Raw genomic sequence first — 22610 nt, forward strand, 5'->3', positions numbered from 1 at the left:
GGAATTATCTTTCTGTTCTGTGGATATAAAATTAAAAAGTTTTTGCACAGACAAATTCAGTGTAGCTAATATTAGAAGGAAAGCACTTAACTGGGAGAACTTTTAGGAAGTTTCAAGATATATAAGAAACTGAATCAAATTTATAAGAATAAGAGACTTCCCTAGTTGACAGATGCCCAGAAGATATTTATTAACAGGCAGTTTTCGAAGGAAGAAATCTAATCTGTCAATACTCATATTTTTGAAGATGCTGTGGAAGCCCCACATGGATGCTGGAATTCAATGTGAACTTAGGTCCTTAGACTGAATTAGGGCTCTTTTCACTTTGTTATGCTAGAAAAAGCCTCAGAATTGTTTTAATGTGCATTTGTCTTGTCAACTTTGCTATATTTTTTCTTTGGATAACTTGCATTTCTTCTTTTGAAAACTATGTGTGTGTGTGTGTGTGTGTGTGTGTGTGTGTGTGTGTATATCCTTGGACTATTTACATATTAGGGAGTGAGTCTTGTTCCTATTTACCTTCTAAAATAAGCTTTGAGGTATTTACTGCAAAGATTCATCCTTTATATTACTTTCAAAGCTGCCCTTCTTGTCTGTTTCTTTCTCAGCTTCCTTCTTTTCTCATCTGTACATTAAATAATTTTTACAATAGCCCTCTTCTTTCTTTGACATACTGTTACTAGTTCCTCACTATGCCCCAAGTAGAACCTGAGAGAGAGAGCCTGGAGTGGGAGCGGGGCAGGGAGACTGTGTAAAACAAGCAAAATCAAGCCAAATGAATCCACAGAATGGTAATGTCCAAAAAAGGGCCTCTTTGTACTACTTGGAATCCATCCTCTCTCCGTCAGGAGGTGGAAACAGGTTTCACCCTAGGTCCTTAGTGACATGGTCGGTCGATGCATTTGTCAGAGTTCTTGAGGCTTTCAAGGTTATTTTCTTTACAGTGTTGCTCTCCTTGTATAAATTGTTTTGCTCATTTCGCCGTGAGTTAGTTTATCCCCCCCCAGGATTCACTAAATATCTCCTTTGCCATCTTATAGTACAACAATATTCGATAACATTCCTATACCATGCTCTGTGTGGCCATTCCCAACTGTCTAAGAGGTGATCTTAGGCACCCTCTTATCTTAGAAGCTAGTTCTTCTACTCTTTTTCTCCCTTCAAGATCAGGAAGTTTTTTGACTTGTGGCTCTTCCCTTCCTAGTATCATCTGCTGTCTTAATCTCTGCCTCCCTGCCTTCCTTCATTTCCCTGTTGCCATTCATGTATTTCTATACCAGCTGTGTGGTTTTAGATAGGAGAGATGCTCATTCCCTTTCATCCTTTCCTTTATGTTTGTATCCTTTTCTTCTAACATAACCTAATTATGAGAAATAGCAACTTTCACTCCTTTCTTCCTTGTTTTGGCACTAATATATTCTTCTATCTACCTTTCCTTTTTAAAACCCTCAAGAATAGCACCAGTTCATCCCCAGGACCTTTTGTTTTTCTTATTTAATATCCCCAATACTCTTTGAAAACATTGTTATTTTGTCTCTCTCCATTAAAGTGTTAGTACTGCATCATCATACAGCTCCTTCCAGTTGCCCAAATAAATTTACCTATCTAGGTTTCTCTGGACTTCTGTGCTTGTATTTCAGAGATCCTATTCAGCTGTGGTCTTTTTATATGAAATACTTGAAAATCCTGTTTCATTAAAGATCCATTCTTTCTCCCTTGTAGGATTAGACTCAACTTTATAAATCAGATATTTTTGGTTGTAAATTTCTCTCTTTTGCCTTTGGGAATGTTCTGTTCTAAGCACTACTCTTATTTATAGTGGAAGCTGCTAGGTCTTGTGTGTTCCAGACTATGTATGGATTTTTGGTACTTGAACTGCTTCTTTCTGGATGTTTGTAGTATTTTTTTGTAGTATTTCTTTGATGTTAGAACTCTGGATTTGAAATTCCTGGAATTTTCCTTTAAGGAAATGTTCCAGTTAATGTTCCAGTTCCATTAAAGAGATGATTGGCGCATTTATTCTGTTTCTGTTTGTTTGCTCTCTGGTTCTAATAAATCTGAGCAGCTTTAATTCACAGTATCTTGAAATACGGTGCCCAGGCTTTTTTTTAAAAGTCTTGGTTTTCAGAGAGCCCAGTAATTCTTAAATTATCTCTTGAATAGTTTTCCAAATTACTTGTTTTTTTAAATCAGATAGATTACTTTTTTCCTTCTATTTCTTCATTCTTTTTATTTTGTTCTAATATTCTTTGCTGTCTTGTGGAGTCATTCATTTCTTTTTGGTCTATTCTAATTTTTAAGGAGCCCATTTCTTGGATAAAATTTGGCACTCTCTCTTTGAAACTACTTATTCTCCTTCCAATTCTGTTCTAGAACTTTAATTTTTTAAATCTCTTTTTTTTCATTTCTTCAAGTATTTATGTAGCTCTTGTGGAAAATTCATTTTTTTCCTCTTTGAGTCTTTGTTTACAAGTGGTATGGAGTTAAGAGTTACAACAGTATTTTATCTCTTTTTGGCATTTTCTTTGATTCATTCATCTCTTCAGCTTTAGGTGCTGAATTGAGGATTTGTGCTAGAGTAGACTTTGTATCCTGCTTTGCTTTTGGGTAGAGTTGTTGGCCCTGAGTGGTCCTGTCCTGGATTCTTGTGCTAGCTTCTGTGTACCAGGATTAGGCTCCCCTGGATCTTTGAGGTTCAGAGAACTTGGATCTTCCATGCTCCTTCTGGACCTTGGAGCCACTGGGCCTAAGGAGTCCTTATTTAAGTGCCTTGGTAGCTGATCTCTGCTCCTGGGGCTTCCAAGATCCCCATATTGACGTTTCTGACCACCCTGAGGCTTTGTGATATAATTGTATGAATAATATCTGTGATATAAGTGTATAATTATAAATGTAATAAATGTATAAAGTGGCTTTACAAAGTATGAAAACATAAAAGTTATTTTCTTGACTTTTAAAATTATCTTGATATTTGTAAAAGATATATGTGACAACCTTTTTTCTTTGATGTTTGAACTGCTTAACAACCTTAACTGCTTCTAGGAAGAAGAAATGGAAGAGATCTCAATACAGTATTTTACATTGAGGCATATCAGTAAGAATAACCCCGAATACCATATACTTATTTGGTACCATTCATTTAAGTTTCAGGAAAAACAAAGAACAATCTCTTATTTTAGTTCATTGTTAACCAAAAGTACTATAGAAAGTGTTGCAAATTTTAATGCTCTTCAGTAAAACTGACCTTTTTCAAAACTATTAAAAACATGGTCGAATTCATTTTAAATATGTGTTTTTCTCTTTCCTTTAGGATGCGAGGAAAGCATGTGGTGACACAACACTTAGTCAGGTAACATATTGTTTCTTAATGTTCCATTAATTATGTGTGACAGCTTGTCATTGAAAGAAAAAAGTCACCCTCACCTTACATAGCACGTATAATAAGTCAATTGCATGCTTATTAAAGGACTAATAGATGTTACATAAAGTTATAAAAAATGTAAATGCAATAAAGAAATATTCTGCCTAACATCCTTAATTGTTTCTGAGAAGTAGGATGTGGAATGCAATAATGTTATAAGGGGTTCAGAGAGATGCTGCTGCTGGGCCTGAAATGTGACTGTGAAGTTCTTTTTTTTTCCTTCTCTTTTTGGAGGGTGGAAGGCAGGGCAATTGGGGTTAAGTGACTTGCCCAAGGTCACATGGCTAGTAAATGTGTCGAGTGTCTGAGGTCGAATTTGAACTAAGGTCTTTCTGACTTCAGGGCCAGTGCTCTATTCACTGCGCCACGTAGCCGCCCCTATTGTGAAGTTCAAGGCAGTGTGGTGCAGTGGAAAGAACCTTAGTCATGAAGTCAGAAATGGAGCACCTGATAAGTAACTCCATCTCTCTGGGCCTCATTTTATTTATATGTAAAAGATGTAGTTAGATTAGACTAGGGGTAATTGACCTGTTAATCCGCCCCTAAGGGATCTGTGGGTACATTTCATGGGGTTCATGAATTAGGGTGGGGGGCGAAGGTGGGTTATACCTCTTCAGTAACCTCTAAAATTTAATATATTTTTCAATTAATGAATGAAGAAGATAACAAAAGATTACTTCATGGAGGGGTCCAAAAGCTTAACCAGCCTGCCAATGAGTGATCCAGTACACCAAAATGGTGAACCCTGGACTAGATGTTTTGTTTTGTTTTTAGGTTTCTTAAAGGTCCAGTGACAGTATAGGATTCTGCCATTCAATTTAGATCTTAAGTGACTAGGCCAATGGCATCAGGTCTCTCTTCAAGTAGTTCTGCATTCCTTTTAGAGACCTGTTGCATAAGATTTGTGGTTTCCTTTGCATAAAGTGTAAAGTTTTAACAGGACTTCATCTGTAAAATCATGAGGATGGACAGAATGATGAAATTTTAAGGTTCTTTCTAGTCCTAAGATTCTATTATTTTGTTAATATTAAAATATCTTCTTGGTAAGACAACAAAATGCATTCTTTCAGGCTATTTTCTGTCACTTCAGTTTAGTGAAAAAAAATTTATGACTGGTTTATGAAGCTTTATAACATTGGCATTATATTATGGACTATAATTCCATGTGAAAGCTAGTTTTATCCTCTGATCACCTGCTTCTAACTTTTTGTTAATGATTCAAGATTAAGAGTTGTAAGTATTAATTTAGATTAATATTCCACAAAATAAGCTGAATCAATCACAATTTATCATGTTTTTTAATAGAAATAGTGTAATGTACTACTGTGTTGGTCATTATTAACTCTGCCAATATCTAGCTCTGTGACCTTGGTTAAGTGATTTACACCTTCTGTGTATTTCTAAATTGAATGGTCTAAACCAAAAGATCTCAAAGTCAATTTCAGCTTTTAAAAAATATTCTGTGATCTTTCTTCAGATACTGTCTATATAATCCTTCTCCAAGGAATAATTTCCCATAGAGTCTCTCTATACATTGTAGGAATAAGCATTTAAGTATTCTTGATTAAATTTAAGCTGTCCTTTTAAATTTTAAGTTTGTTGTTAGCACTTAGAATTACTTTTAAGATAAATAATAAGTTTCATTTTTTCTTTCTAAAGATGACAACGAGTCTGGATTCTGTGGGAAGAATCCAGATGCGAACACGGCGTACACTTCGGGGTCACTTAGCTAAGATTTATGCCATGCACTGGGGCTACGATTCAAGGTTTGTACACGTGCAATTTTCATTGTTACCAACAGAAAGAAGTTGAGAATCATTGTTCTGATTTCTTTTTAATAAAAAAATTTGAATATGTTAAAGTGGTGTTTAGAACAAGTGGAAGATAACGTACTGTGCAAATTAATTTCCCCTTCCCTGAAAATCTTCATTGATGTTCTGAAAAGCTTTGGCTAATGTAGTAAACTTAATTCTCAACAAATTACAATACTTTAATTTTATCTGTGCACTCTCAATTTTTTTTTTGTCTTCAAAAATTTATAGTAGCTATTACCATAAAGTTAAATAAGAATAAAAAAAGGTTATTAATTAAATGTTATTCTTATTTTGTGGCACGCATGTAAGATTATCAGGCTTGCCATTTCACCTATAATTTGAATCAGATTTTTTTTTTTCCACTAGAAAAAAGAATGGCCTATTTTTTTAAATAGTTCTTTATATTAATGTATGCCATATGAACCTTTCCCTAAATGTTTGAATTATGTGTTTTGGTTTCCTTTTAGGCTACTAGTCAGTGCTTCCCAAGATGGAAAACTAATCATTTGGGATAGCTATACAACAAATAAGGTAGGGTTGTTTATCCAGGTCTTTTTGTTTGTTCTTGGTTTTGATTTTCTATTTTCTAATTGTTTCTTCCATTTTTACTTTCCTGCTTTAAATATGATTTCAATTTGCTGTTTACTTCTAAGAGCAGTTTGGAATATTAGTATACTCCTTAAGGCTTGGCTTAAATTTCTGAATGTTTTGCCTCTTCTTTTCTTCTGCAATCATGGAAAATCTCTTTCAACATGAGTACTTTTGCAAATGATGCTCAAATTTCAAATTTAAACTCAGGAGTAGACTTTTTAATGTAAAATCTGACTTTTTAAAAGCCCTTTTAATATTCTGACAACCCTGGTTTTCTTGATTTTATCTGGATTTTACTTTGCAAATAAATTCGTAGGCATATTTTGACATCTCTAAATTTGAGACATTAAAATTGATATGGAGAACACTGATTTCTTAAATATCAAGTGGTTATATAAATTTTTGTGCTTTGGCAATAACTTCCAAGATACGATCAGTGTTATGCTAGAACTTCTTTGTAGGGGTTTAGATTGACTTTAGAAAATGCACAGGTCTGAAGTCCTAGAAAATTAACTTAGTTCTGGACATGCCCTGCAGAGGCAAATGACCCCTCCATGGTGTCTCTCCAGCCTTACAAGGAAGTGACCTGCATTTGTGGAGTGACTGATGTAAGGTTTTCTCAGGGTCAGGATGTAGATATTATAGTAATTATATATACTAAGTAGCTGGTGTAAGAGTGTAACTCTAATAACACCAAGATTCATACATTTGGACTCCTGTGGCTCAGTTAGGTTCACATTGTTTCAGCCCCAGTCAGCTGTCTTGCATGTTCGTTCATATTTGGGCACAAGGATACCTGGTGTCATGTGGATGGACTAACAGAAATCTGTCACCATGGCTAGTGAGGAGCAGAATTTTTTATATTTAAAGGATTTTTATTAAAATTATATAAAATTACTATGTATGGAATATTTCCTTTCTCAGTTGCCTAGTGTTGCAGCTAAGGGAATAATCACTTCCCTTTTATATAATATGTCTTTCATCTGAGGTCCTAGATGTGCTTTGTTCTTTATTCTTTAAATGATATGGCTTTGTTTTGACTTTTAGTTCTTAAAGAACAAATCAGAATTTAACATTTGGTATTTCAAAAATACCACCAGTGAGGTCACACACACACATCCATGGCAAACCTTGCAGACTTTAAAAGGCTGTAGAGTCTCATCTAAATAGAGTGAAAAATAATTTTGATGATCCTTGTTTCAGAAAACTTTTGATCATGAGAAAATAACACTTAATTTGTAGTGATTGCTTTTCTCTCCTTTTTTGTTCATTTTTCCCCAAAGTATTTTCACTTTAGCAATTTGAGTCTTCTAGATTATATTTAATTTTGATATTAGTAATATTTGCTTAAATCGAGCAGATCTGAAAATAATAATCACTGTTTTTAAAAAATAAATGTTTTGGTCATTTAACCCCAAACCCACTTAACCTACCTTCCCCCCTCCAAAAAGCAAAAAAAAAAAATGTTTTATCAATGTTTGATATATTACATTTGTTCTCAAGATGCATGCCATTCCTTTGAGATCCTCCTGGGTGATGACCTGTGCTTATGCTCCCTCTGGTAATTATGTTGCTTGTGGTGGTTTGGACAACATCTGTTCCATCTACAACCTGAAAACTAGAGAAGGCAATGTGAGAGTGAGCCGGGAGTTACCAGGCCACACAGGTGAGCTACTACATTCATTATACACCTATGCTTTTTCAGTCTGTCCTTTTTTTCTGCCCTGGGCCTATTCCCTAATTGTTTACAGTGAACTGTCCTATAGTCAGCAGTTGGATAGAGTGTCAGACTTAAAGGTCTTATACTCCCCTTCTTGAGTTTAACTGAGTCTTGCTAGCTGTGTGACTCCAGGCAGATTACTTAAGCTTATTTGCCTCAGTAAGGATCTGGAGAAGGAAATGGTAAACCATTCTAGTATCTTTGCCAAGAAAACCCCAAATGAATTCACAAAGAGTTGGACAAAACTGAAAATAAGGTATAAGCAAAATTTAGGCTTAGCCAACTGCAGCATTAGTACTTACCTGGGTGAGAGAGCAAAAATTGTTTTGAACTATGGGAACCTTTAGCTTTCTGATAATTGGAAAAATAGTACCTTTGCGGTTCAAATTAGATTTCGGAATGTTCTGCTCTCATAATGCATTTTCAAGTCATTAGCAACTGTGTACAGTTATTAAATCAAAAATTCATAGTAGTTATCCAAATTAAGGATTTTTTGTAATGAGATAGGTCCTTGTTAACTTAGTTCTAATTTCCAATATAAGTACTGTAATATAATGGTTATAAATAATTTTGGTTAGCAATATTTACTAGGTATATTTAGCCATCTCCATTTATTTGCAAACAATATAGATTCTTCCAGATACTTAGTATTAAAAGAATCAGTTTACCATTAAACACCACTTTCACAGGATGTAACCTTTTTGTATTTGTTACCATTGTATACGTGCTCAACTTCTGAATGAATGATAATATTTTCTGCTTTGTATATTGGCAGGCTATTTGTCCTGTTGCCGTTTCTTAGATGACAACCAAATTGTTACAAGTTCAGGAGATACGACCTGGTAAGTCTGTTTAAGAAGAAAAGTGATCGAAGAAAAAAAATCACACATTTGAAGATGGAAAATGTTACTTGGTATTTTCATTTGTTTTTCTGCAGTGCTTTATGGGACATTGAAACTGGCCAACAGACCACCACATTCACTGGACACACTGGAGATGTGATGAGTCTCTCTCTAAGTCCTGACATGAAAACTTTCGTTTCTGGTGCTTGTGATGCCTCTTCTAAACTCTGGGATATCCGAGATGGAATGTGTAGGCAGTCTTTCATTGGGCATGTGTCAGATATTAATGCTGTCTGTGTAAGTGAATGGTATCTCTACAGAGAATCTTTCATACTATGTATAGTCTTGCATTCTAATTTTCAAAGTCATCTGCTTTAGATTATATTTGTAAAATGTCATAATAACAGTAGTCTTAAAACCAAAGTCCTCATGATTGAACCGTGGTTCAGTTACCACAGACGTTGAACTTATCTGCAGATAACCATACGTTTTTTATCTTAAACAATCTAGAGGAATACATTGGTTTGGAAAAACACATAGTCCTTTGAGGTGTTGCCCAACTACATTATTATATGAGAAAAATTGATACTATCTCTTTGAAACTTAAGAAGTAAACAGGCCAAGCAGAAGGATTTGTAAGGATGCTTTAAAAGCAAAAACAGCAATAAAAATCCCAGGGGGAAAAAGTTCTTTCTTTTATTTAGAAAAAAAATCCCAAATAGAAAAAAAATTAGCTAGGTTCAAGGGAAAAATTCCTAGTAATCTAATCTACCAGGACTGACTGAACATGTGTTATGCCTGTGACTAAGGGAGACCCCAAATCATTCAATTAATTTGGCTATCCAAATGATCCATTATCAGAGAATCACAGTTAGAAATGAACTGTTGGGCCATTTAGTCCAGCCAAAAAGGTGGCTCATTCCACTGTTGGAAAGCTCTCATTTGATAGCGTTTCTTTACATCAAGAATAAATTTGCCTCCTTATAACATTTGAATCATTTCACAGTTCCACCAACAGTTTAGTGTCCCAATTTTTCCACATCCCCTCCAACATTTATCATTTTCCCTTCTGTCATTTTAGCCAATCTAATGGATGTGAGATGATATCTCAAAGTTGTTTTAATTGGCATTTCTCTGACAGAATTTTCCATATTTATTAGTGGACATGATGCTTTACTTTGAAAACTTGAGAGTAACTAAAGAAACTGATAAAGGTGATTGGTAGTTTTAGTAAAGTAGCAGGATACAAAATAAATTCACAGAAATTGAGAGCATTTCTGTAGAGGTATAAAAATAAAAAGAAAGAAACATTGAGGAATCTCATTTATGCTAACAAAATGTATAAAGTATGTGAGAGTTTACCTACCAAGACACTCAAAACATAAATAAATAGTTTTAAAACTTTCATTAGACAAAAAGATTGGAATAATTGGAGTCGTGCTCATGTTTGGGCCACCTCGGTGTAATAAAAACTATGACTAAATTAGTCAACACGCTTGATTCTAGGCCACTCAGACCACCAAGGGGTTGTTTTACAGAACTGGACAAAATAATAAGACAATTCCTCTGGAAGAATGGAAGGTCTAGAATCTCAAGGGAAATAATAGTAAGAGGTAGGAAAGAAGGAAAGGAAAGCACTTCTAGACCTTGAACTATATTATAAAACAGTACTCATCAAAACTCTTTGGTTTTAGTTTTTTTTTTTTAAGAATAGATCATTTGAACAGCATAGAAAAACAGAACAAGGAAAAAATGTAAGCAGTTAATGTCGTGTTCAGTGAACCCAACAGTGTGAGCTGTAGGGAAGAAGGGCTCTCTTCAACAAGGACTCCTGAGAAAACTGTCGTTAGCTTCCCTCCCAACGCTAGCTCATAAGCTTGAGCTCTGCTGCTGTTCCATATCTGAGTTGATACGTAAGGTTTCTATATATCCACAATCAGTTTCTTCAGATAACCCATGTTTTTTCCTCATTATCAGTTATTTTTCTTATATCTTCAGGATTTACTGAATTTGAGATTTCTCCATTCCTTGTGAGTAGACTCACATTCTAGTAGGATAGAATTTACACTAGTATAAAGTACATTAGTACTTCTTGAAGGAAAAAACTTATCATTAATGCAAATCAGAAAGTTATTTGCTGCTCTGCTTTTGGCAAAGAGATAGCCCAGCAGATGTCTGAATAATTTAAGCCCCCTTCAGCACTATTTTGTGCCTCAGTGCAAGAATCATCATTCCTTTCTTAAACAGCTCATCTGTTTCCTCTTTCTCATGACCTATGGTGTACTACAATGGAAAGCATCACTTATATTTCAGTCTCCATTGAAAAAAATCATCCAAATGTTCTCTATCTTGTTTCTACCTTCTAGTTCTTGGGTTTTCTACCATGAGTATACTTTCTTTCCTTTTTTAATTTTATGTTTATTTTTAGTTTACAACATTCATTTCCACAAGATTTTGAGTTACAAATTTTCTCCGTCTTTCCCCTACCTACCACCCCAAAACATGATCCCACTGAATATCCCCTCCCCCAGTCTGCTCTCTCCTATGTCTTCCCTGTCCCCCCTCCGACTTTGCTGTAGGGCAAGATGGATCTCCATACCCCAGTGCCTGTATATCTTATTTCCCAGTTGCATATAAAAAATAGTAAGTTTTTTAAAACATTTGATTTTAAAACTTTGAATTCCAGATTCTTTCCCTTCTTTCTTTGTTACCCACCCTTACTGGGAAGCACTTCAGTATGGGTTATACATGTTTAGTTATGCAAAACATTTCTATAGTGGATATATTGTGAGAGACTGACTATATTTCACTCCATCCTATCCCACCCCCCAGTTGTACTATTTTCTACTTTGATTCTGTCCCTTTTCAACTCTCCCCCCTAATCTGCCCTCCCTTCTATCATCCCCCCTCTTATCCCCTTCCCCCCCTACTTTTCTGTAGGGTAAGATACCCAATTGAGTGTGTAGTTATTCCCTCCTTAAGCCAGATTCAATGAGAGTAAGGTTGACTCATCCTCTTTTGCCTTCCTATTCTTCCCTTCCATTGTAACAGTTTTCCCTTGCCTCTTCTATATGAGATAATTTACACTATTCTGTCTCTCCCTATCTCCTCCCATTATATTACTCTCTCACCTCTTAATTTTATTTTTTAAATATCTTCCCTTCCTATTTAGGTGATCCTGTGCCCTCTGTCTATGTATACCTGTACGCATATATACACACATTCACATATGTATTCACACGCACATATACCCTCCTATATAGACATTTATGTGTATGTATACATACATATATATATATGTATGTGTATATATATATACACACATTTCTGTTCCCTTCAACTATACTGAGAAAAGTTTCATAAGTAACAATTATCATTTTTCCATGTAGGAATATAAATAGTTCAATTAGGATAATTTCCTTATGATTTCTTTTCCCTGTTTAGCCTCTCATGCTTCTCTTGCTTCTTGTATTTGAATGTCAAATTTTCTCTTCAACTCTAGTTTATCCATCAAGAATGCATGAAAGTCCTCTACTTCACTGAGTGACCATATTTTCCTTTGAAACATTATGTTCAGTTTTGCTGGGTAGGTGATTCTTGGTTTTAATCCTAGTTCCTTTGATTTCCAGAATATCATATTCCAAGCCCTTTGATACCTTAATGTAGAAGCTGCTAAATCTTGTGTTATCCTGATTGTGTTTCCACAATATTCAAATTGTTTCTTCTTCACAGCTTGTAATATTTTCTCCTTGATCTGCGAACTCTGGAACCTGGCTATAATATTCCTAGAAGTTTTCTTTTTGGGATCTTTTTCAAGAGGTGATTGGTAAATTCTTTTAATTTCTATTTTGCCCTCTGGTTCTAAAACATCAGGGCAATTTTCTTTGAGAATTTCTTGAAGGATGATTTCTAGGCTCTTATTTTGATCATGGCTTTCAGAGAGTCCAGTACTTTTTAAATGATCTCTCCTGAATCTATTTTCCAGGTCAGTGGTTTTTCCAACGAGATATTTCACATTGCCTTCTGTTTTTTCACTTGTTTGGCTCTGTTTAATAGTATCTTGATTTCTCATGAAGTCACTGGCTTCCATGTGCTCTGGTCTAATTCTGAAGGAATGATTCTCCTCAGTGAGCTTCTGAGATTCTTCTCCCATCTGGCACATTCGGCTTTGAAGGCCTTCTTCTCCTCGCTGTCTTTGTTGGGCCTCTTTTGCCATTTGAGTCAGTCTGTTTGTAAGGTGGTATTTTCTTCAATCAGATTATTGACTTGCTCTTCATGATTTTCTTGTATCATTCTCATTTCTTTTCCCAGTTTTTCCTCCACTTCTCTTACTTGATTTTCAAAATCTTTCTTGAGCTCCTCCGTGGCCTGTAACCAGTTCATATTTTTCTTGGAAGCTTTTGGTGCAGGAGTTCTGACTTTGTTGTCATCCTCCCACTCCATGCTTTGATCCTTTTTGTCCCCATAAAAGGACTCTAAGGCTTGATTGCTGTGCTTGCTTTGCTTCCTTTGCTTGCTCATGTTGCCACTCAGTTACTTGACTTTTGAACTCTTTGCTGCAGTAGAACTCTGTTTCCAGAGAGGAGAGCTTTGTCCCATATCACTGGGGTTTTCTCAGCTGCGGGAGCTATTAGTTGCCTGCTCTCTCAGAAGCCTCCACAGGCTCTAGCACTTGGTCACACACCCCACGACCTCCACCCTAGACAGTGATCCAGATCCAAGCAGGTTAAAGCAGGAACGATTACCCTCTGAATGGTCACTTGGTCTGCCTACGATGCAGGCCTGGAGCCCTGAAGCAGCCGTGTGGAGGTGGATCCACGGCTGCAGCACCTCCACCACTTCTCACCTGGGGGAGAGGGCTGGACTGTGCTTCATCCCCCCCCACAGTTCCAGCAGAGTTCCACACTGACGTTTTACTTTGTCTTTGGCATTTATGGGTTGATCATTCTGGAAACTACCACAGCTCCTGGTGATCCACTCTCCCAAAGTCTGCTCTAGCTGCTGGTCAGGCACCCCGAGGCTAAAACCATGGGCTCACATGGGGCTGGGCTCGGCTCCCAGTGAGTGCAGTGTGATGGACCCTTCCTGCCAGCCTGCTAGGCTGCCTTCAGGGGGAGAGTTGTTTCTGTCACTTTGTGGGTTCTGCAGCAAAAAAATTAGTTTAGAGTCATATTTTATAGGTGTTTGGGGTGGTTAGGGGGAGCTCATGGAGTTTTCCTGCTTCCACACTGCCATTGTGGCTCTGTTCCCATGAGTATACTTTCTTAATGAACTTTGCTACCCCAGTACTACTTTCCCTTTACCTGACTTGTTTTTTTCTAATGACATACACCTACCCAGAATCATGTTCCAGTCATGTTTCATTCTAAGAAGTTTCAGTGATACCTATGATGTTAAATTTACCTCCTTGCTTTTGAATTTCTGCTTAATCTTACTTTTCTAAACTGATCATTCGTGCAGACATGTAGGGCCATGGATATTTACTATTACTATTAATGATTTTTTTCTTGGATTTTGTCTCTTGTAAATTTTTTAGTATCTCCATAACCATTCTTCTGCCTTCATTGTATTTACTTTTTATGATATCAAGCCTGGTGATTTGGGGCAGTTTCCCCTGACTCCCTTTTCCATTCTCTTTCAGTGTAAAATCCTTTTGATTAGATTTGCAAGTACGTTTTTTAAAAGTATCTTACTTTTTTACTCAGTGCTTTTCTTACAACATTCTTTTTTTTTTTTTTTTGCTTTTTTCTTGGAGGGGGGAGGTTAAGGTAATTGGGATTAAGAGACTTGCCCAAGGTCACATGGCTAGTTTTTGTGTTAAGTGTCTGAGGCCCGATTTGAAATCAGGTCCTCCTGACTCCAGGGCTGGTTTTGTATTCATTGCACCACCTGCCCGCTCCCTTCTTACGACATTCTTGTCAAACAGGAAGTTAGGTGTTATTATTCCCATTTTACAGAAGTGGAAGCTGAGCCAGAGGGGAGTGCAGTAACTAGGCAGGCACATTCTTCGCCAGACCTTGTTAGATGTGCTTCCCTCTCATCCATGGCCAAGTGCCTGCTATTGCTGTATTTTTAACCTGTGGTTCAGAAATCAAATCTTAATTCTCATCTACTGTGTACTAGGTATTTTTCTTATGTACTGTCTCCTTACTGTCTTACCAATTGTTATCTTTCCTGAATCTCTTAGCAACAGTGCTGATCAAGTTACCACTTGTGCTTCCAAGATCTCCACTTTCTTGCTCAAGCATTTGTCATCTTTGTCAGTGCTTTCTAGGTTACTTATCAGTGTCATAGAAAAAATGGAGACTGTGCTGTGAACTTATTCACCCCTTCACTTTATCTCAAAACCCCTTGACATCATCCCCTCCTCTTTCCTCTTTTGCTTTCCTAAAGTGAGGTGGCCCTTTTCCCCACCGAAGCCAATCTTCGTACATGTGCACTGGATCCTTTCCTCTCTCCTGTCTTCTTTACCAGATTGTCTCAGCCACACCCACTTTCATCTTCAGAACTGTGCACAGGGAACATTGAGCTCATGAGACTGATTAGATATCCTAGTCAGGGACAGAAGTGAGAAGAGGACCTGTGAGGACCCTTATTGAACACTGCCAAGGAACCTGGCATAGATAAAGAGCCAGCAGAGAGTGACCAGAGGGATGGCAGGAGAACATGGGAGAGCAGCTCTGCTTCAGCCTGAGGCCATACTGAGCTGTCCTCTGCCTCACTAACTTCCTGCTTGATATTTCAGACCGAGCATGTTCAAAACAGAATTCGTTGTCTCCCTCAAAAACCATCCCTCTTCCAGATTTTCCTGTTGTTTATTTTTTCATCAGTTATAGTCTCTCCTTTGCCGCACACATTGGTCATTTGCCGTGTCTTGCCATTTCTCCCTGAATACCATCTTCACATCTGGCCCTTCCTTATTGCTCACACTGCCAGTGCCTTCACTCTGTTCTTGTCACCTTGTGTTTGGAGGATGGCAGTGCCCTCTTAATCGGTCTCCCTGCCTTCAATTTCTCCCTACTCCAGTTCATCCTCCACATAGATGACAAAGGGGTTTTTCCTTAAGCATAGATCTGACTGTTATGCCCCTAATTAATATACTCCATTGGTCACATGCACTCTTTTGCATTTGCTTTTGTTAGATCTTTATGATTGTTTTCTGTGATAACTCTCTGGGGCTTTTCTGTAGATCTGCAAATTTAAGATTTTAAAATATTTATCCTGTATTTCTTGGACTGAAGTGTTTTTCTCCCTATCTCTAATAATTATTTCTGGATTCTCTTTTCAGTTCTTTCCTAATGGGCATGCCTTTGCCACTGGCTCTGATGATGCCACTTGCCGGCTCTTTGACCTTCGTGCAGACCAAGAGTTGATGATGTATTCTCACGATAATATCATCTGTGGAATCACTTCTGTCGCTTTCTCAAAAAGTGGGCGCCTCTTGCTAGCTGGTTATGATGACTTTAATTGTAATGTATGGGACACATTGAAAGGAGAACGTGCAGGTTAGTAAATATTTTTGAAGTAAGTTTTCCTTGTCTGTGAACAAATGGGTTGGAAGTGGGTTGGATGAGGTACATCAGCTTCTAAGTGTCCATCCTGTGATCTTTTCATCTTTGCACGGGCTCTGCATGTGGTAGGTATTTAATAAATTTTGAATTGAATGATGAGGCCTTAAGTGTGACCCTGACAAGGTGGTCTTTCTTGCCAAAGCTGGTCTTTCTCTACCTCCTTTTGACCCCATCCTCTCCTGTCTCCTCTAAGCACTCTGTCTTTGGCCTTCACTAGTACCTTAGCGATCTCATCAGCTCTCATGGTGTCAGTTATCTCTGTGGAGGTGATTCCAGGCTCTATATACCCAGCCCTGATCTCTCCTACGTTCTATAATCCCATGTCACCAGTGGCCCATTGGATATCTTAAATGATTTGTCCTGTAGGTATCTCAAATTCAGTGTGTCCAGAATTGGATTCATTACTTTTACTTCCAAACCTTTCCCCCACTTTTCAATTACCCTCCTCTCACTCAGTCAGGCTCAAAACTTCAGTGCCATCCCCATCTTTTACCACCCACTCCCATTCTAATCCAGCCTCTCATCCCTGCTCACCTGAGCTATTGTAATAACCTAACCACACTCCCTTCCTCAGGTTTCTCTTCACTCTCTCCCATCTCATCATCTGCCAGGCATTTTCCTAAAGCATGAGCGTGCTCTTGAGAATCAAATACAGACTCTTCTCTCTGACATTCAGAGAACTCCCCTGCCAGGCTCCTTCCATTCTTGCCTTTCCTTCATATACTCCACAGAACAGTTCTGCAGATCTACTTTCTGTTTCTTGGCCATGATGCTCCATCTCCTGACTCCATGCCAGAAACACTCTTTGCCTTTGCCTCCTGGCTTCCTTCAAGTGTCAGCTCATCCTATCTTCTGCAGGGCTTCGCTGTCTCAGGAGTCTAAATGGGTGACAGCATTGGCATGAGCTTCCAAAGAGGGGGAGGGTGTCTCTGGGGAGCCCAGAGCCTCCTGACTTGACCCTTCAGGTGACAGGTCTAAGAAGAAAAGACTCAGAAGAAGAGGGGAGACCAAAGGTGAAGGGCCAAGATGGGAGAGCCCCAAGGGGAGAGATGACAATATGGGCAAAAGTACAATATAGGAGTCTTTTTGGGGGGCAAGGGAGGGATGGCATTTACTTCTCAAGTGATTACTGTGGATCAGGCACTGTGCTAAGTGCTGGCAATACAAACACAAGCAAAAACAGGCCCTTCCATTCAAAAGGGGGAGACAGCACAGAGAACGAGCTGAAACGGAACCAGATAAGTGAAGTGCCAAGTACGGTGGGTTACATCGACCCCAGGGGTCTAATCAGCATCTGGTGGTGAAGGTTTCATGGGGTTTGCCAGGATACAGGAGGAGGGTCAATGGCAGCAGCGTCCAAGAAAGACGTGAAAGAGTGAAGGGAGCCCCAAGCATCTCATTTCTGTGGCTTCCGGTAGGGCAGTGGCCATGATTGATGCTCCCTCCCAGCAGTGTTTGGTACAGGAAGGGAACGACTTTTTCCATTTATAATTTTGTTTTTATTCACATATTTTTATTACTACAGGGAATTTATATTTTTATGCAAATGTCAGGTGATAACTTATTTTATAGTGGAGATATGTTGAAATGTCCCATATTTTGAATGAAGCTTGTTTCAGTTTTAAGCTTAATTAGGTACAACTTCTAATTCTCTTTCCCTTATTATTTTAGGTGTCCTTGCTGGCCATGACAACCGTGTCAGCTGTTTAGGTGTTACTGATGATGGCATGGCTGTAGCAACAGGATCTTGGGACAGTTTTCTTAGAATCTGGAATTAACTGGGTTGTAATATGTTTTACATTCTCCATTGAGATCTGGAGAGATCAATGCTGCAGCCTGTAGCTGTGAAATAACATTTCTACCTTGTATTTGCAGTTGAAGTTTTTTTTTTAATTCACTATTACACACACACACACACACTCCCACAAAAAGGCTTTCTGTAAACTAGAAGAAAATAAAATGAAGAAGGGGGGGAGGGGGGGCAGTGTATAAAATCATGGTGACAGGAAAGTAAATACAGACCCAGTTTTGTTTTGGGAAATTTCATTAGCTTGATCTGAGGAATTTCTGCTTGTGCTCAAAGTCTGCTAATTCTATATTTTCCTGGTATGGAACAGAATGCACACACTATTGCAGCCTCTCCTGTAACATTTGTCTGTCTGTAAAATGTTTGCGTTTTTTAAAAAAGAACTACATTTATAGCTTTGCATCTTTCTGAAATGTCATATTTCCGAGTTTTTTTGGAGAATGAATCAAATGATAGCTTTGAAGCTAGGGTCTTTGTGAAATTGCTCTGTGTGGGAAGTGATGCCATGTCTTTTGATGTGTGGTTGTGCCACACTGTAGTGGGTACTTTTATCTTGTAAAATGGGCCCAGTGATTCCATTCTATTACCTAGAGCCTTACTTCTTTAGCCACTTCTCTTAAACCTTGAGGATAATATTTTACCCCTTGTACTTTCTGGTGCATCCTTTAACACCAATGGACATTATTCCCCAGAATTAATTAAGTGCCCACATTCATCTGGGACAAATGAACGATGTAGAATCCTGGAAGAAGTGCTCTCTACGCTCTTTTCTAGGACTATACAGGAAGTCTTAGAATTGACTCTGTGTTCAAAGAGTAGGTAGCAGACAAATGGCCACCATTCTTTGCACATTCTTCAAAGGCATTCAGTAATACAATGACACTATGAGCGACACGTCCCACTGTGAACTTAGCCAATTGCATTTCATTACACTGAGCTTTTAGGATATTTGGAAAATTTTCAGGTTGGATTTTTTTTTGGTTCTTTGCCTCAGATTGAGTTGTTCTTCCTGTAAACCTGAGGATTATTTCCCAGTATTTCACCTGAGTATATATGCCTGTTTTATGTATAGTTAATGTAGTAAGATAGCACTGTTTTGAATGAAGAGCATTATTATCCCTTGTCTATAGGTCAGTAACCTTATTTAAAACCTTAAGTAAAACATATTTCTACAAATTTTATGACCTTTTAATTTAAAATTTAGCTTGATAAAAATGGCCTGTGCCTTCACATTTTAGTAGATACCAGTGGTCTGTTAAATTGAAACATTAATCACTTATTTTGTCTAAATATTCCCTCGAGTGCCAAGTGTACATTTCTTAAGCTATTTTGCTAATAAAAGTTTGCATATAAGCCCAGGGACCTTAAGGGAACCAATCTCAGCAGTTTTAAGTATGCTCATGCAATGGCCAAATTTCCTTACCAGAATTATTTTATTTTACTAGCATTGGATGTGCCACAGAAACTGGACTATAAAAACCAGTAGTCTTTCAAAAAAATGTGCTTTCCGTCTTGAATTCCCTTAAAGTCATTTAATTGGTGACATTGCATTAAGTGTGGGGAAATATATCCTGTAGAGTCACTTTTGTGAGCATAAGCCCAAGATTCTATGAATGTGCTAGACCAGATTATTGCTGAGACCACTTGTCACTCCTACTGTCAGCACTTCCAGACTGTGCCTGTTAAGTCTGTCTTGTTTACAAATAGTTAAAAGTGTGCCAACCACGGTGAATTCAGTGTCAGTTCTATGTCACATGCTAGAAAGAGAATACACGTAAGGCCAGTTGGGGAGGTAGAGGACCAAAATTATTCTGTACTATAGATCATAAGAACTCCTTCATTTTAATTTTTCTGTGTGATGACTTTTATGTGCTGTACTAATTATGGAATGTCTATGTGTATCTTTGTAAAAAGCAGCTCTTTGAGGTCAGGCAGAATGTGGATTTTAATTGTCATTTGGTTCCACATTATGATGAAAAATGTTTAAAAAGCATTTCTCCTGACAAGGGAAACATCCTTACACACAAATGAGAGGAGTGCTCGCCAGCAGTTTGGAAGCAACATTGCCAGTAGCCATCATTGTCTTGGGCATTGGGACAAGCCACAGGTGTTATAAAGTCACCAACAAGTTTTCTCTTAAGTGTTCACTTTAATATTGAAACAATTAGAGTAGACCAGCTTAAAATTACTCTGATCTGAGTGATAAGCAAGTTTTGAAAAGTTAATGCATATAACGTCAGAAAGTCATCTTTGTGCTGTCGAGTGATTGCCAGTTGTCTCAGACTGTTTCAGTAAATCTAAAATAATACACTGTTAGTTTCCTTGTTTCTAAGCACCGGATGGTGCTTGCCAGATGCTAAATTTATAGGCACATTGGGAGTCCAGCATGGTTGCCCATCACTGATTTGTTATTCTGTTAGTATTTCTAAAATCAGCAGGAAGGGACAGACATGAGAAATCTGCTGTTGTAGATCTTTAAATTTGTCAAAATCAAAACAATGCCATTCAAGTTCCACTTACCTTTATATCAAAAACAGTAGCAATTTCTGATGCCTGTCAATAGAAATAACAATTTTCCCCTAATCCTAAAATTTCTTCAGCTGTTTTTTTACTGTACTTTATCAGTGACATCTAAGCGTAGTGCACTTTATAATACTTATGGCATAATGAGGTTCCTAAAAATCTCTTAAAGAAGTTGACTGTATTTCTTCATCCAAGAATTTCACTGGAGCTGTTTAACAAATGGCTCCGGTGACCCGGCCTGGTAATCTGCATCTTGTGACGATAAATTTGTCTACACAAATTCAGAACTGTTGGGTTATGACGGCATCTGCTGCCCCCAAAAGAGCTGCTCCATCCATTGTGACAGGAAGAATCCAAGATGCTGTCCCTTTCGTTATCGGTAGACATGGAGTACTGTGCCACAGGAACACAAAATAAACGGGATTTGCTTCTTTGTGATGTTTGAAGGGAACCCTTCCTGCTTTTTGATGTGTGCCTCGTGGTTTAAATAAGAAATTTTAACTGTGGTTGTAGGCTCAAAGTTCATTTTTACATGAATTGGAAGAAAATAGATTGACTTATTCCCCACGTGGCACTAAAACAAACAGTGAAGTTGTAAGCTTGATTCTGGTGACCAGGAAGGGCTTCTTTCTACAATATTCCTGACAAGATGTTTTAGAAGACTGAGTGTAAGCACGAAAGGTACAAGAGTAATGTCTGAAACTTGCATTTCTAACCTCCCATTAAGATAAATAAAACCATGGAGTTAAGCAAAGCCTTCTGTCAGTTTGGATTAGCAATGCCGTATGGATTTAGCAGATCCTACAATACGTGATAACCTTTGAAATTCAGAAATGTACCACTTTGCCCCATTGTGACATGTTTTATGTTTAGAAGAGCATGAAAAACATTCCATGATTATTTTTCTCCCTTTGTTCAAAGGACAGTCAAAACCACTAGACTTTAGTGCTATATTTTAAAATACTGGTTAGAATAGCTATGAATTAGTGAAAACAAATGCATCGTCTGCTGTGTTCTATAGCAGAAAGACCGATTTTATGATCGCATCATGTATAAATTAAGTGAGCATGGGCCGGTGGTGCACCTTGTAGTCAGTAAAATGGCATGCATGCTGGCGAAATTTCCGCCTACACTTTGGGGGCACCACGGGTCTTTGTATCCAGTTGCTGGTTATGTAAAATACATGCAGAATGTTAATGCAGTGTTGTAATGGTAAAAATGTGTGAAGTGTTACTAATCGATATAACTGATAACAGATTAAATGTGCCTGACAAAATCTTGTACCACACACAGTATGTTAGGTTTTTGACTAATATGGACTTCAGTGGAATAGTCTTTAGATATTTCAAGCCTTTGTTTTACTTACACAATGGTGCTCTATTCCGTGTTTTTTCTCCTTTCAAAGAGGCATTCGAACACTTGTACTACATATTACATCCAAAGGAATCCAAATGTAATTGGTTTTTAAAAACTTTTGTTTTGCAGTCACTGTATAATAGTCAAATTTCCAATAGATTTCTTCTCATTTTCCTTAGAATATTTGTCTTACACACTCTGTGCTGACTTGGACCAGTCAGTCAGCATTACAAAAGATGAATCTATCCCACACTGCCTTTGGAGTGTGTCTGTATCCAGATAAAGTCTTAGCAGCTTTAATCGAAGCTAATAAAAGCCAGGACTTGCGCCGTGCACTCTCCAATAGTGCTTTTGCACCAGTGACTTCCCTGTGAAACGGTCGCGCGCTGTGAACCTGTGCTCACGGCTCTTTCCAGTGGATGTGATCTGTGTGTGTACAGTGGCTCAGTGAAACATGTTGCCAGGAGTTGATATTGTAACCAATAAACAAGTGCTTTTAACCACTCTTTGTAGCAGCTCCTTGTGTAGCCGGTCGTGTTTGCCCAAGCACCGAAGGACAGAAGCTTTACAGTAGAGTCATTTGTAATTTTTAAAGAAGTCAGCACTGCGTGAGTATCAGTGAATAAGACAGGACAGCCATGTTCCTTCCAGGCCGAGAAAAGGTTTTCAGGAGATCCTTTCATAGTAAAGGAGTTAAACATAATTAGTGGTATTTAGACTTACCCCATGTTCCCTTAATGAGCAATGGCTTTAGTCAGAATGCGGAGTCCTTCTACTTCCCTGATGTAACATGTGCAGTTAATCACCGCTCACTTAGTCTGAGCGTCACCAGTCGGGCTCCACTGCTAGAGAGGCTGGTTAGCGAGGCCATATGCCAGTCCTCTCGTCCAGGAGCACTCTTGGAAACTGAGCCACACCAAGTAGCAGGAGGTCGAGACCTTGCCAGGATCCCCACAGGTGAAGAA

The 22610-nt window shown here is 38.0% G+C and overlaps 1 protein-coding gene across 1 annotated transcript in view; it reads left to right on the plus strand.

The window, feature by feature from the left end:
- GNB4 (G protein subunit beta 4) overlaps positions 1–22149 on the plus strand; it is a 50225-nt gene extending 28076 nt beyond the window's left edge. The window contains exons 3-10 of the mRNA XM_069104833.1: positions 3311–3349; positions 5081–5187; positions 5703–5766; positions 7330–7492; positions 8322–8388; positions 8484–8685; positions 15677–15893; positions 17631–22149. Of these exons, the coding sequence (XP_068960934.1) occupies positions 3311–3349; positions 5081–5187; positions 5703–5766; positions 7330–7492; positions 8322–8388; positions 8484–8685; positions 15677–15893; positions 17631–17737 (966 nt within the window). The 3' untranslated portion in view covers positions 17738–22149. The remainder of the gene's footprint in view (positions 1–3310; positions 3350–5080; positions 5188–5702; positions 5767–7329; positions 7493–8321; positions 8389–8483; positions 8686–15676; positions 15894–17630) is intronic.
- Positions 22150–22610: the final 461 nt, after the last annotated feature.

This window comes from Petaurus breviceps, unplaced genomic scaffold (assembly GCF_028583685.1).
Source record: "Petaurus breviceps papuanus isolate PSGF00001 unplaced genomic scaffold, PetGlider_PUasm1.0 688, whole genome shotgun sequence".
Classification (NCBI taxonomy): domain Eukaryota; kingdom Metazoa; phylum Chordata; class Mammalia; order Diprotodontia; family Petauridae; genus Petaurus; species Petaurus breviceps.